General features: G+C 46.9%; 1 protein-coding gene across 1 annotated transcript in view; it reads left to right on the top strand.

The window, feature by feature from the left end:
- Nucleotides 1-12,156, top strand: part of DDX1 (DEAD-box helicase 1) — a 344,760-nt gene that overhangs the window by 59,514 nt on the left and 273,090 nt on the right. The window contains exons 4-5 of the mRNA XM_086926316.1: nucleotides 2,768-2,797; nucleotides 4,548-4,644. Coding sequence (XP_086782442.1) covers nucleotides 2,768-2,797; nucleotides 4,548-4,644 — 127 coding nt within the window. The remainder of the gene's footprint in view (nucleotides 1-2,767; nucleotides 2,798-4,547; nucleotides 4,645-12,156) is intronic.

Below are 12,156 nucleotides of genomic sequence, written 5' to 3'. Positions count from 1 at the left end.
ACCTGAACTTGCCTCCTGACTGTATGAATATTATCAAAGAGGCAAGAAGACCTACAACCAGAGCATGCTATGCGGCGAAGTGGAAACGGTTTGTCGTCTATTGTACCAATAATGACATAAACCCACTAGATGCATCTACTCAAAACATCATATGTTACCTGTTACATTTACATAAATGCAATCTAGCCTACAGTTCCATACGTATACATTTAGCTGCAGTCGCAGCTTATCTTCAAAACAGGCAACACCTTTCACTCTTCAGAGTACCTGCTATTAAAGCTTTTATGGAACGACTCAAACGAGTGATTCCTCCAAGACACCCACCTTCACCTGTCTGGAACCTCAACATGGTTCTAACCAGACTGATGGGACCACCTTTTGAACCTCTACACTTGTGTGAGATTCAATTCCCAACGTGGAAAGTGGCTTTCTTAGTGGCAATGACATCACTTAGGAGAGTTAGCGAGCTACAAGCCCTAACTATTCAGGAGCCATTCATACAAATTCATGACAATAGGGTAGTGCTACGTACAAACCCTAAATTTATGCCTAAGGTAGTATCCCAGTTTCACATCAGACTATCGAACTGCCAGTGTTCTTCCCAAATCCAGATTCAGTGGCAGAAAGAGCTCTACATACCCTGGATGTTAAAAGAGCTCTCCTGTACTATATAGACAGAACAAAAGCTTTCAGAAAAACTAAGCAACTGTTTGTTGCCTTTTCACCACAGCACAAAGGCAACCCCATTTCAAAATCCGGTATAGCCAGATGGATTGTTAAATGCATACAGATTTGTTAACACAAAGCTAAACGCACATTAACAGTTCCCCCTAGGGCGCATTCCACACGCAAGCTAGGGGCATCCATGGCTTTCCTGGGAAACATTCCTCTAGAAGACATATGTAGAGCAGCCACATGGACTACTATACATACATTTACCAAACACTACTGCGTAGATGTACACTCCAAACAGCAAGCAGCTGTAGGACAGGCTGTACTCAAAACTCTCTTTCAGGATGCTGCAGCTGGCACGGGCAACCACCGCTAAGGGGGAGACTGCTATACATTCTATGCACAGATATGAATTCAGCAGCCCACATGCCTCGAACGGAATATGCTACTTACCAGTATGCATCTGTTCTTGGCATGTAGGGCTGCTGACATTCATATCACCCTCCCTCCTCCCCGGCGCCTGTCGCTGCTGTAGCACTCTAAATTATTCTATAGCATGGACATCACTTACTGTATCATACTCCATCCCTGCCACAATGGCAAAAAACAATCTGAGGATGGAGAGGATGCCCATGCGCACTGTAGTCCGGGGGAGGAGCCACCTATCTCGTGATACTTCGAAGACTCTTCCAGGACAACAATGTGCAATCATCTGGACCCAACACTAGGCGGCGATCTATGCACAGATATGAATGTCAGCAGCCCTACATACCAAGAACAGATGCATACTGGTAAGTAGCATATTCCTACGGATTAGTCCGCAACATCTCAATTCAAGACTGTATTTAGTTTCTAGTCAAAAGGCATGCTTTAAATACACACTGTATGTTATTAGTTTTTTATAGCTTTACACTGTGCGCACCAGAACACATTTAGTCACAGAAGCATTGGAGATATGTTTTTATATCCTAATAGTGAACGTCCTGACAAATATGCAGCATTATAATGTAAAATAACGTGGCTGCCATCTTGAGTCTTACGCTATAGTGACAGATACATTTTCGCTGCGGAAAGACATTTCAAAATATAACTCCTTGAAACCTTCTCCCAGTTGCTGTATGTATCACCTTTTGTGACCGTTTAATACAAGAGTGCATGTTAATTGTACTCATGTTCGGCACCAATAGTGGCATTTGAACCCACCGATCCAGTGTTTAATGTAAAATTCACTCTCCATTCTTCCAACCTCTTCAACACCGTGATATGATTGAATATTGTTTTCTACTAAAATACTCTTCATTCGAAATTAACTCAAGAAAAGCGGATGTCATATCAAGAAATGAGCTTGGTGGTTTGTTTGAACTTGGATTCAGTTTCCATTCTTCGGGAGCTGGTTTCTTTCGGTTTTGGATACACACGTGCGCCAGTTTTTTATATACTTAAGAGTGAAGGTTGTAAAAAATAAAAACTGAGCATATGGCTCATTAGAAACGTGACAGATTGAGCAAAGGTAAATGAAAACCGATAATTGGAAAAGTGCTACTGGGCGAGCACATGACTTTGGAAGCATGTGATGCGAATAACCGTAAAGTGTTTGAAGAGCTTTCGGAAGTGTTGCATTGCATTATCTAGGCTTCTGTAACACCTGGGCATGCATTTGACATCTTGCAATTTTCAAGTTATTTTATTAGTAATGTTTACAAATCACCTGACAGCACTTATCAGTGTTTCTTTTTTATAATCATCTTTATTTAAATCGTGTTAGCAACTTTCCATGAGTTGAAAGAGCACTAAAACATTAGGAAATGTCACACAAAACAGAAAAAATGTCAAAAGCGTACAGTGCGTCTCCGAGACTGTCGCATTTTGTGAATCGTGTTATCAACTATGCTGAGGAGGAGGTTTTGAAATGCCTAATGAGATGTAGAAATAGATCTTCGCTGTTCTGTAAAATTAAAATAATGTGCAATTGACTGCGGTTAGACGTGCAATAATAAACTAACAAGAAGATACTTGCAAACTACTTAACATTTTGGGTTAACCACACATATCCATAAGTGTATTAAACGTTGTTTTCTGCCCATTGTTTTTGCAGGCAGCAGAAACTGGCAGTGGAAAAACTGGCGTAAGTAAATGTTGCACATGTTGATCTTTAAACAGGTTTTACTGGGCGTTGTTTAGGAAGGGTTTAGTCTTACTGAAAAGGTGCGCACTTGCCAGATTCACACGAGAGAAGATCCTGTGTTCCAACTCCACCACTGCACTCACTCAATCTGCCAAGATTGGAACCCAAAGGCCTCGACCCATACCGGAACCCCAAGGCCCGACCCATACCGGAAACCCCAAGGCCCCGACCCATACCAGAACCCCAAGGCCCCAACCCATACCGGAACCGCAAGACCCCGACCCATACCGGAACGCCAAGGCCCCGACCCATACCGGAACGCCAAGGCCCCGACCCATACCGGAACGCCAAGGCCCCGACCCATACCGGAACGCCAAGGCCCCGACCCATACCGGAACGCCAAGGCCCCGACCCATACCGGAACGCCAAGGCCCCGACCCATACCGGAACGCCAAGGCCCCGACCCATACCGGAACGCCAAGGCCCCGACCCATACCGGAACGCCATATAAAATTGAAAGCACACATAGAAGAGATTGAAAGGAGGAAAGCTTTAAGTCCGTCTTAAGTCATTGTTATTGGAGATAACAGTTTAGAAAATGTTTTAAGCCAGGAAAGACCGTCCTAAGGTTGTATTAAGTCATCTGTAGATCTGGCACTTTTACCTGTAGAAGACTGGCATAGAACAGTCTTACGCCTGCAAAACTCCTTTGTTAACCGAAGCCTGTATGTGCCATTTATCTTTCCACAGAGGGTTTTTTATTGACAGTTCTTGGATGCATGAATCTGTTGTATGACTCTTACTTAGATTTATATATAAATAAACCATGCAAAGACAATGCAACGAAAATGAACCTTGGAACAAGTTTTTGATTTTCAGTTCAAACAATTTCCTACTCTCCTCTGTTGTCAACTCCCAAAAGAAATCTTGTATTTCGTTGGCGCACAAGGTTGCTGTTCAAAGAGAAGATGGTCTTGAAGCAAATGCAATAAAAATGTTTAAAACTCAGAGGGTGGCGGCATTGGTAGGCATCTTTTTCTTTAAAGGAAATGGGGCTTTGGATTATTATCTTTAGGAAGAGAACACATCTGAAAGAATGTAATGGGGGAGACTTTTTCCAAACATTGTGGTATTTCGTACATCACTTTTTTTCCCTAACCAAAATGCTGCAGCCAAAGGTTCCATTGACTGTTGCTTCAGCCCTCGCCTTTGCATGGAAGACTCGTTAGGGTTACTCTTACCCAGCTCTTTGCTAATTCTGCTAGTCATTGATTAGGCCTTTGGTATGCAAAGTGAATGAAGTGATGTAAGAAGTACTAAAATGATTGGCTTTTTTAAAATGAGAAAATCTTTCATATTTGTATTTAAAGTTTACTATGAGAAAATCCTTCATATTTGTATTTAAAGTTTACTATAAAACTCTAAGCAAACAATAAAGCCTGTCGGTGTAGATTTCTGGAGTAGTGCATTGTTTCCCATCGGTTTAAATGTACCGTTCTGTCTCTGCCTTTCCTGTGAATATCTAAGGTGAACCTTTCATCTTTAGTCACAATCTGGATTCCTGGATCCGTCACTGTTCATTGATTAGTGATCATTTCCAAAGGACTAAGAACTTCTAAGTTGTATTTTATTTTAAACATGCATTTTCTCTAAAAACATTGTTTTACTCTCTACAAAAGAGCCTTATTAAAACGGTAGGATTATTAAAGTGCTAAACTCATTTTACATCTCTTACTTGATTTTGATTCAGGCATTCTGTATACCAGTCATTCAGATTGTTTACGAAACTCTTAAGGATCAGCAAGAAGGAAAAAAAGGAAAAACCACAGTAAAGACAGGCGCTACAGGTACTGTTCTTGTCCTGCATTATTCACAGGCTGCATGTTTAAGAAACTTGGGAAATTAGGATTCCGAATTATAAGGTATCATTTATCACATGAAATCAAACTACTTTTGATGTGCAGATTGTGGCTTCCTTTGATGGAACCCAAATTGGATGCTTTTACTTGTCTTCTGCCACACCTGGCTAATGCTACCATGGTTTGCAAGGGGCTACAGGTAAATCAAGGGTGCAAGATCATCGCTGTAATCAATATGTTTACTGATTCCTCGTTATTTACTTTCTTAGACTAGACTTTCCTTGTGTCTCAGCAGGATTTTCCAGCGTAAAACGAAAGTCAAGAAAAATCATTTTGTGTTATGGCACTATACCATGTGTAGGAAACTGGCTCTATATATAGTGGACCAAAACGAAGAACACCGTGTAAAGAGTCCAGGCTAACCCCAGTTAATTTACAGAGGCACAAAGGATATCCCAAATGCTCTCTTTTGAGGTAGTGTGGGTGAGCAGTTGGGCGTATCAGAGGGTAGGGCCTAGCATTTGTTGATACACACAGACAATAAATGATACACTCAAAAATCTGAGACAAATTTAAAAACAACGTTTTATTTTATATACCTTTTGATACCAAGAACTTCAATAGCAAGTAAGTAATTTTTCTTTTTTTAATTGTTGAATTTTGTAAACAGTTAGTTTGATGCTTCTTTAAGCACATGCTTTCCATTGGGAGAAAAGACATAGCATACAGGTATTTAATGTCTGCTTCTGGGTGGGTGGGGGTCTCCTTCAGTCCTTAGGGTCACAAGGTGGGCGGGGCAAGGCCCACGTTGGTAGCTGTGCGTATTATGTCGGTAAAGAGAATGGGGGGTGGGCACCAAGAAACAGGCTACAGAGGGAGACTTTGGGGACTAGTGTGAGAGCTCCCAACGGGGGTCTCTGGTCACAAAGGTCTGGGGGACAAGGCAGCACAGTCGGTTTGTCGGTATCAAGGCTGGGGGGGGATTGGGTGCAGAGCAAAGAGGTTCGCTGGGCTCTGTGTCCTAGATCCTTGCGGTCGTCGGTCTCGCCGGTTGAGGGTGCAAATCAGGACAGGTGGGCCACTCTTGAAGTGGGTTTCTGCAATGCTGACATGCCTAGACAGCTGCTCGGTCTGTGTCGGGGGGCCTTGGAGATCCGGTATGTGTCGGGGGCCTTGGAGTTCCGGTATGTGTCGGGGCCTTGGGGTTCCAATCTTGGCACATTGAGTGAGCGCTGTGGTGGAGGTGAAACACAGACACTGAAGAGGAAAAACAGGAGACAAGATTGCTTTTGAAATTATATTCGCTCCTTCTGCTGAGGGGAGCTGCCAATTAGTCTTCCTGAGAACTTCCATTTGGTGGATAGTGGGGTGAAGGACCGGACTGCAGTGTCTGTTAGGGGCGAAAATGGTCATTTAGGTGAGGCCTGCATTTTGTCTCTTTCTTGATAGCGGTCAGGGTGGTGTTGATGAGATGGGTGCAGAAAGTTTGCGCCTTTGTGCTTTTATTGTGGGTACACGGGTTAGAGACTACCCTGCTGTGAGGAACATCACTCTGCTGCCCTTTAGAAGCTTGTGCCTATGGTGGAACGAGCCACTGTCAAGACATTTTGGGCCAAGTTGAGGTTCGCTCCCACCAATAACGTTTTTGCCCAAGATGCTGTCTGCTGCCATCCAGAGGTTTGTGCTGAGGCTGACTGTTCTTCTGCCATTCAACAACTTCGCCTGTGGGTTGCTGTACAGTTGCACCTGTGATCCCTGCAGTGGCTGTCTTGCATTGCTGTGACCTCTGACCTTGGTAGCCCCTGACTTCAATTCACCGCCGGCTCAGATAAGTGTACCTCGCATACCTGAGTTGACACCTGCCTGTGAGACCTCCACTCCCACTGTCCTGCTTTTCTCATCTTCAGATCTCAGGTCTCACCGAGACGGAAATTAAGTGGGAATCATGTTTCAGGCCCCCGCTAATGTTGGAATCGAAGTCCTGTCCTATGATGAGACTAAAATCTGAGACTTGCTAAAGGTGCCGAATCCTAAGAATGGAACTTTAGGGTAATATCCTCTTAAACCTTGATACTTGCCTGTGAGGCACTCAACCCAGGGCGAGCCCTACCCAGACCTGCAAAGGATAGGGAACACCTGAGAGAGGGGCCAGTTGGGGCAGGATACAAGGCACAATTGTTCAAGTGCCTGTGCAACAGGGACGGCTCGCAGAGGTAACACTGTGAGGCGGGCTGTCGCAGGGCTGGGTGGGGGTGTAGTGTAGTCCGACATACGACGGCAGATATTTATTTTTGCAGCGTGAATCTTTCTGGATTCACTATGCTGTGCATTATTCCGCAGTCTTGTGGTTGGGTCTGGAATCGTAGTCTTTTCTTCTTTTTTTTTTTTTTTTTTCGTAGCCCATTTGGGTGTCGACGTCCCACCTTTTGGTGTATTTCCGGTGATATCGGCACGCTTCCTGTGGAAGCTCCCACTCTTGTGCGCCATCTTCAGATTCTTTTTTCCGCGGTTGGGTCTGGATCGTTCCCGAAAGGGCTCCAGACTTTTGTGGAGAAAGAAGAAGAAAAATACGCATTTTTGGACAAAAAGATATTGGAAAAGACTACAGGAGACTACATCATCGAAGAGGACGACGAAGGAAAAGAAGAACTTCAAGAACTTCGACATCCATCGGGGAATGCACGCTCAGGGGGCCCCGTGAACGCATGAGATGGACAACACTCCTTTCAAATTCTGCCGTAACTGCCACCACAAGTACACGCAGAAGAACCAGCACCCGGTTTGCAACCTTTGCCTACCGGTCAACCACGAAAGCGAGGACTGCAACGCCTGCTCCGCCTTCACGCCGAAGACTCTTCGAGTTAGAGCGAGACAGAGGGTAGCCAATGCCAACATGCAGGGCAAGGGCCAGCCACTGTCCCTTCGAGACCTGGGGCTATCATCAGACGAAGAGGACAACGCCGCCGCCGAAGACGGCTACACGGTCGTAGAGACCGATAATACGAACACTCCAAAGAAGGTAGGAGACTCTACGGCCCCTAGACCCCCGAGAGACCCTGAGTCTCGATAAAAGGAGGGGAAATCCTTGAAAGCGCCGACGCCAAAGACTTCGGCTTCCGCGGCTACTCTCAGGCACAGCGGATCCTCTAAGAAGGACTCCCCGGCGCCGAGAGCTGGAGAACAGCATTAGACGTCGAAAAATGTCCCCGATAAGGAGCGTTCGACGCCGAGGGAAAAAGACTGAAGTGCACTTCGGCGCCGACAAAGGACCCGAAAGTCAGCTCGGCACCGAAACTTTCTACGCCGAAGGTCGGCTCGGCACCGACCTGTCCGCCGAAAAGAGCAGCCAAACCATTCGATGCAGACCACTCTACCGAAATGGAGAAAAAGAAGAGACTGCTCGAGGCAGAGATGGAGAACATCCTGCAGCGAAAGAAAGAATTCAACGCCAGGATGAAAGACTTCATGATCCCGACAAAACCTAAGCCACAGGTGGTTGAGATAACGGAGGAGGAGGACTATGACGTCGAAGGACAGTCTGAGAGCGTCGAGGCCTTCGACGAACCAGAAGTAGAGGAGGCCTCCTACTATGACTATGAACGGTACGACGACCGCAGGACGCTCCTCTGGTCTGCATCCTCGGAGACTAAGGAAATAGATTGGCAAGACGTCGACACTGAGAGCCCGAGAGAAAGCGTTGACACGTATCCTTCGAGGCCCTCGCCGCCTGATGATGTGATTTACAACACAGTCATCAGAAATGCAACTGCAGTGTTCAAGGTAAAACTCGACGAAGAGAAGCAGAAGGCAGACTTCCTTCTAGAGACACTGCTCCCCACACAAACCAGGAGCCAGTACCTGACCATGCTCGAAAGAGTCATGCACAGGGGAAAGAGGCTTTCAAGGAGCCTGCAACCTGCAAAGCTGTCGCTCCCAGGACGGAGAAAAAGTATAAACATTCCTCCAAGGACCCACCCTACATTCAGGGCTCGGTCTCGGCAGACTCCATCATCGCGGCCACGGCAAGGAAGAGGGTGAATGTGCCTACTACTTCAGAGCCACCTCCAGACAAAGAAAGCAGTAGAATGGACCTTGTGGGGAGAAGAATTGAACGGAATGCCGCAATGCACTGGCGCATGGCAAATTCCAACGCGCTGCTCAACAGGCACCAGTACCAGATCCTGGAAGAGCTGGGCCAGTCAATAAAGAACATGCCTCAGGAATTCAGGCAAAGAGCTGAAAACCTTGTCGAAGAGGGGAAGGATGTGGCAAATTCATGCCTCAAAACTGCCCTGGACGGAGCAGACACCTCCAGCAGATTCATGATGATGGGCATCACGGAAAGGAGAAAAGCCTGGCTCAAGATTTCAGGCTTATTATTATTATTATTATTATTATTATTATTATTATTTAAAATTTTATATAGCGCGCAGTTACCCTTAGGCATCCCAGCGCTTTTCCAGACAACATCAGATGGTACCGAGGGACAAAGTAACGCACTCAAGCGGGAAACAAAAATGTTTTAAGATCTTGCGAAACCTCAGTGTGCAGGACTCGGCGCGTAATTTTAAAGGAAGCGAGTTCCAAAGCTTTGCCGTGTTAAATGAGAATCTTCTCCCGCCCGTACGGGCCTTGTTGACTCTGGGGACTAGCAAGAGATGTTTCAGATCCGATCGCAGCATTCTGCTTGCTTTGTATGGGGTAACTAAGTTCTTTAGGATGCGGGGGCCATTCCCTAAAAGGATTTTATGGGCTATGCAAAGTGCCTTGAAAGCCACTCTCTCCCGCACTGGGAGCCAATGCAGCGCCATCAGTGCTGGCTTCGCTGATTGCGTCCTCGGGACATCCATGAGCAGCCTTGCCGCTGCATTTTGGACCTGCTGAAGGGTCTTGAAGGTGGATTCAGGGGCGCCCAAAAAAATGGCGTTGCTATAGTCCAGTCTAGATGTTATAAGACCCTGAATCAACAACTTCCTCGATGCTGCCGGTAAGAGAGGGAAGATTTTTCGAACCGACCGTAGCAGGGCGTAACACACTCCTGCGGTTTTCTTGGCTTGGGTGCGAAATGACAAGTCAGGTTCAAGCCAGATTCCCAGGCTCTTAATCACCTCTTTGGGGGCCGGGAGGTCGCTCATGCAGCTCGGCCAGCTGATCGAGGGGAGAAGAGGCGTTTTACTCCCGAGCAGCATTATTTCCGTCTTTGAACCGTTCAGCTTGAGGGAGATTCTTCCATCCAAGTATGAACGTCCGACAGACCGGAATACAAGGTGTCCGGATTGTCAACCAGTTGAGATAACGAAACAACCAGCTGCGTATCGTCAGCATAGCTGACGATTTTGATGTCATAAGGGGACACTATGTCCTCCAGGGGGGCCATGTAAACATTAAATAATGTAGGGCTCAGGGAGGAGCCCTGTGGCACTCCACACTGGAGGGGGATTGAGTTGGAACTCTCACCGCCATCCCAAACCTGGTAAGTTCGTCCGGAAAGAAAAGATCTCAGCCACTGCAGGGCTTCAAGCCAGAAGTGCAACACAGCATCCTGAACACCCCGTTCAACGGAGAGACGTTGTTCGGGGCCCCAGTAGATGAGAAGCTCAGCCAACTGAAGAAGGATAACGAGACTGCAAGATCCATGGGGGCATTGCAGTTCAGAGGTACTAAGAGAGGCACCCCATTACGAAGACCTAACGGGAGGGGAGGAAACCAGCCAGGAACATCGCTTGAGGCGTTCCATCAAGCCCACCAGGCACACACCCAGACACAGCAAGGGCAACAAAAGCGGCCCTGGCAGTACCAGCAAAGAGGCCAGTCCTTTCGCGGGAGAAAGAATGGACGTGGATAGAATAAGAGAGGGGGACAACAGCCCCCCTCTAAGTGACTTAATCAAGCTCCATGTTCCCACCCAAGCAAAAACTCGCAGGGTGGAGCACAAGCACAACAGACAGGAGTTACACAAATTAAATACCTGCGAGCATGTAAGACCAGTGGGAGGAAGACTAAAGCACTTCTTCAAGGAGTGGAAGAGAATACCTTCAGACAAATGGGTACTCCACATCATACAGTTCGGGTACTGCATAGAGTTGGAAGGGAAACCAACAAGCAGAAAGCTGAAAAGAAGGGCGCTAGCAAGGAAAGAGCTAGAGCCCCTTAAAGAAGAAGCAAGGGAGCTCCTGCAAAAGCAGGCCATAGAACCAGTGCCTTACAGAGAAAGGAACAAGGGCGTGTACTCAACATATTTCCTGGTACCAAAGGTAGACAAAACGATGAGACCCATCCTGGACCTAAGATTCTTAAACAGATTCATAAGAAAGCAAAAGTTCAAAATGACCTCCCTACAAGAGGTACTTCCTCAATTGCAAGGCGGGGATTTCATGGTCACCATAGACCTCAAGGTTGCCTACCTGCACATCCCGATGAACAGGGGGCACAAGCATCTGCTCAGATGCATCATCGGAGAAGACCACTACCAGTTCACAACCCTGGCGTTCGGCCTCAAATCGGCACCAAGGGTCTTCACAAAGTGCCTCGCAACAGTCGCAGCACATCTACGAAGGGAGGGAATACACGTATACCCTTACCTGGACGACTGGCTAATAAAAGCAAGCTCGTACAGAACGTGCAAGCAGCACGCACAGAGAGTGACAAGCACACTGATGAACCTGGGATTCTCCATCCACTGGGGGAAATCCTCAATGGAACCAGAACAAATAAAAATCTTCCTGGGAGCACAGATCGACACCTTACAAAGCAAGGTGTTCCTGAGCGAGAAGAGAACGGTAGCACTGGTGAAGGAGACTCAGCTCTACCAGAAGGGGCAAGCTCGGACAGTGAGGAAGGCGAGCAAAATCATGGGGATGATGGCATCATGCATACACTTAGTGCCAAATGTACGGCTACACATGAGACCCTTACAGGAATGGCTACAGGAGCAAAGGTCACAAGCTACAGGTCGTTGGGAGGATCTAGTGGTTGTAACGCACTCAGTGCAGAAAGAGATGGCATTGTGGAACATGGGGAACATATCAAGGGGGAAGCCTCTGACGCCTCCAACGCCAACAGTGACCATCTCCACAGACTCATCCCAGTAAGGATGGGGAGCTCACATGGAGAAACTCAGAGTGAGGGGTCTGTGGACACCAGCAGATGCGGTCAGACACATCAATTACCTGGAGTTGAAGACCGTTTTCCTCGCTATAAAAGCATTCCAGACAAAGCTGTACAACCAGAGAGTGTTGATCCAGACAGATAACACAACAGCGATGTTCTGCAGGGTGGGACACAATCAGCCCCCGCTTTCGAAGCTAGCGCAGGAGATATGGAGATGGGCCATCCCACTCAAGATGGACCTACTAGCTATACATCTACCAGGGAAGGGCAATGTAGAAGCAGATTGGCTCAGCAGACAGACATCGGCATCCCACGAGTGGGAGCTCAATGCACAAGAAACAAGGAGGCTGTTCGACAGGTGGGGGACACCGTTGGTGGACCTATTTGCAA

Source organism: Lissotriton vulgaris, chromosome 6, assembly GCF_964263255.1.
Source record: "Lissotriton vulgaris chromosome 6, aLisVul1.2, whole genome shotgun sequence".
Classification (NCBI taxonomy): Eukaryota; Metazoa; Chordata; class Amphibia; order Caudata; family Salamandridae; genus Lissotriton; species Lissotriton vulgaris.
Note: the sequence above shows the minus strand (reverse complement) of the source record. Positions and strands in the feature narration are given on the sequence as shown.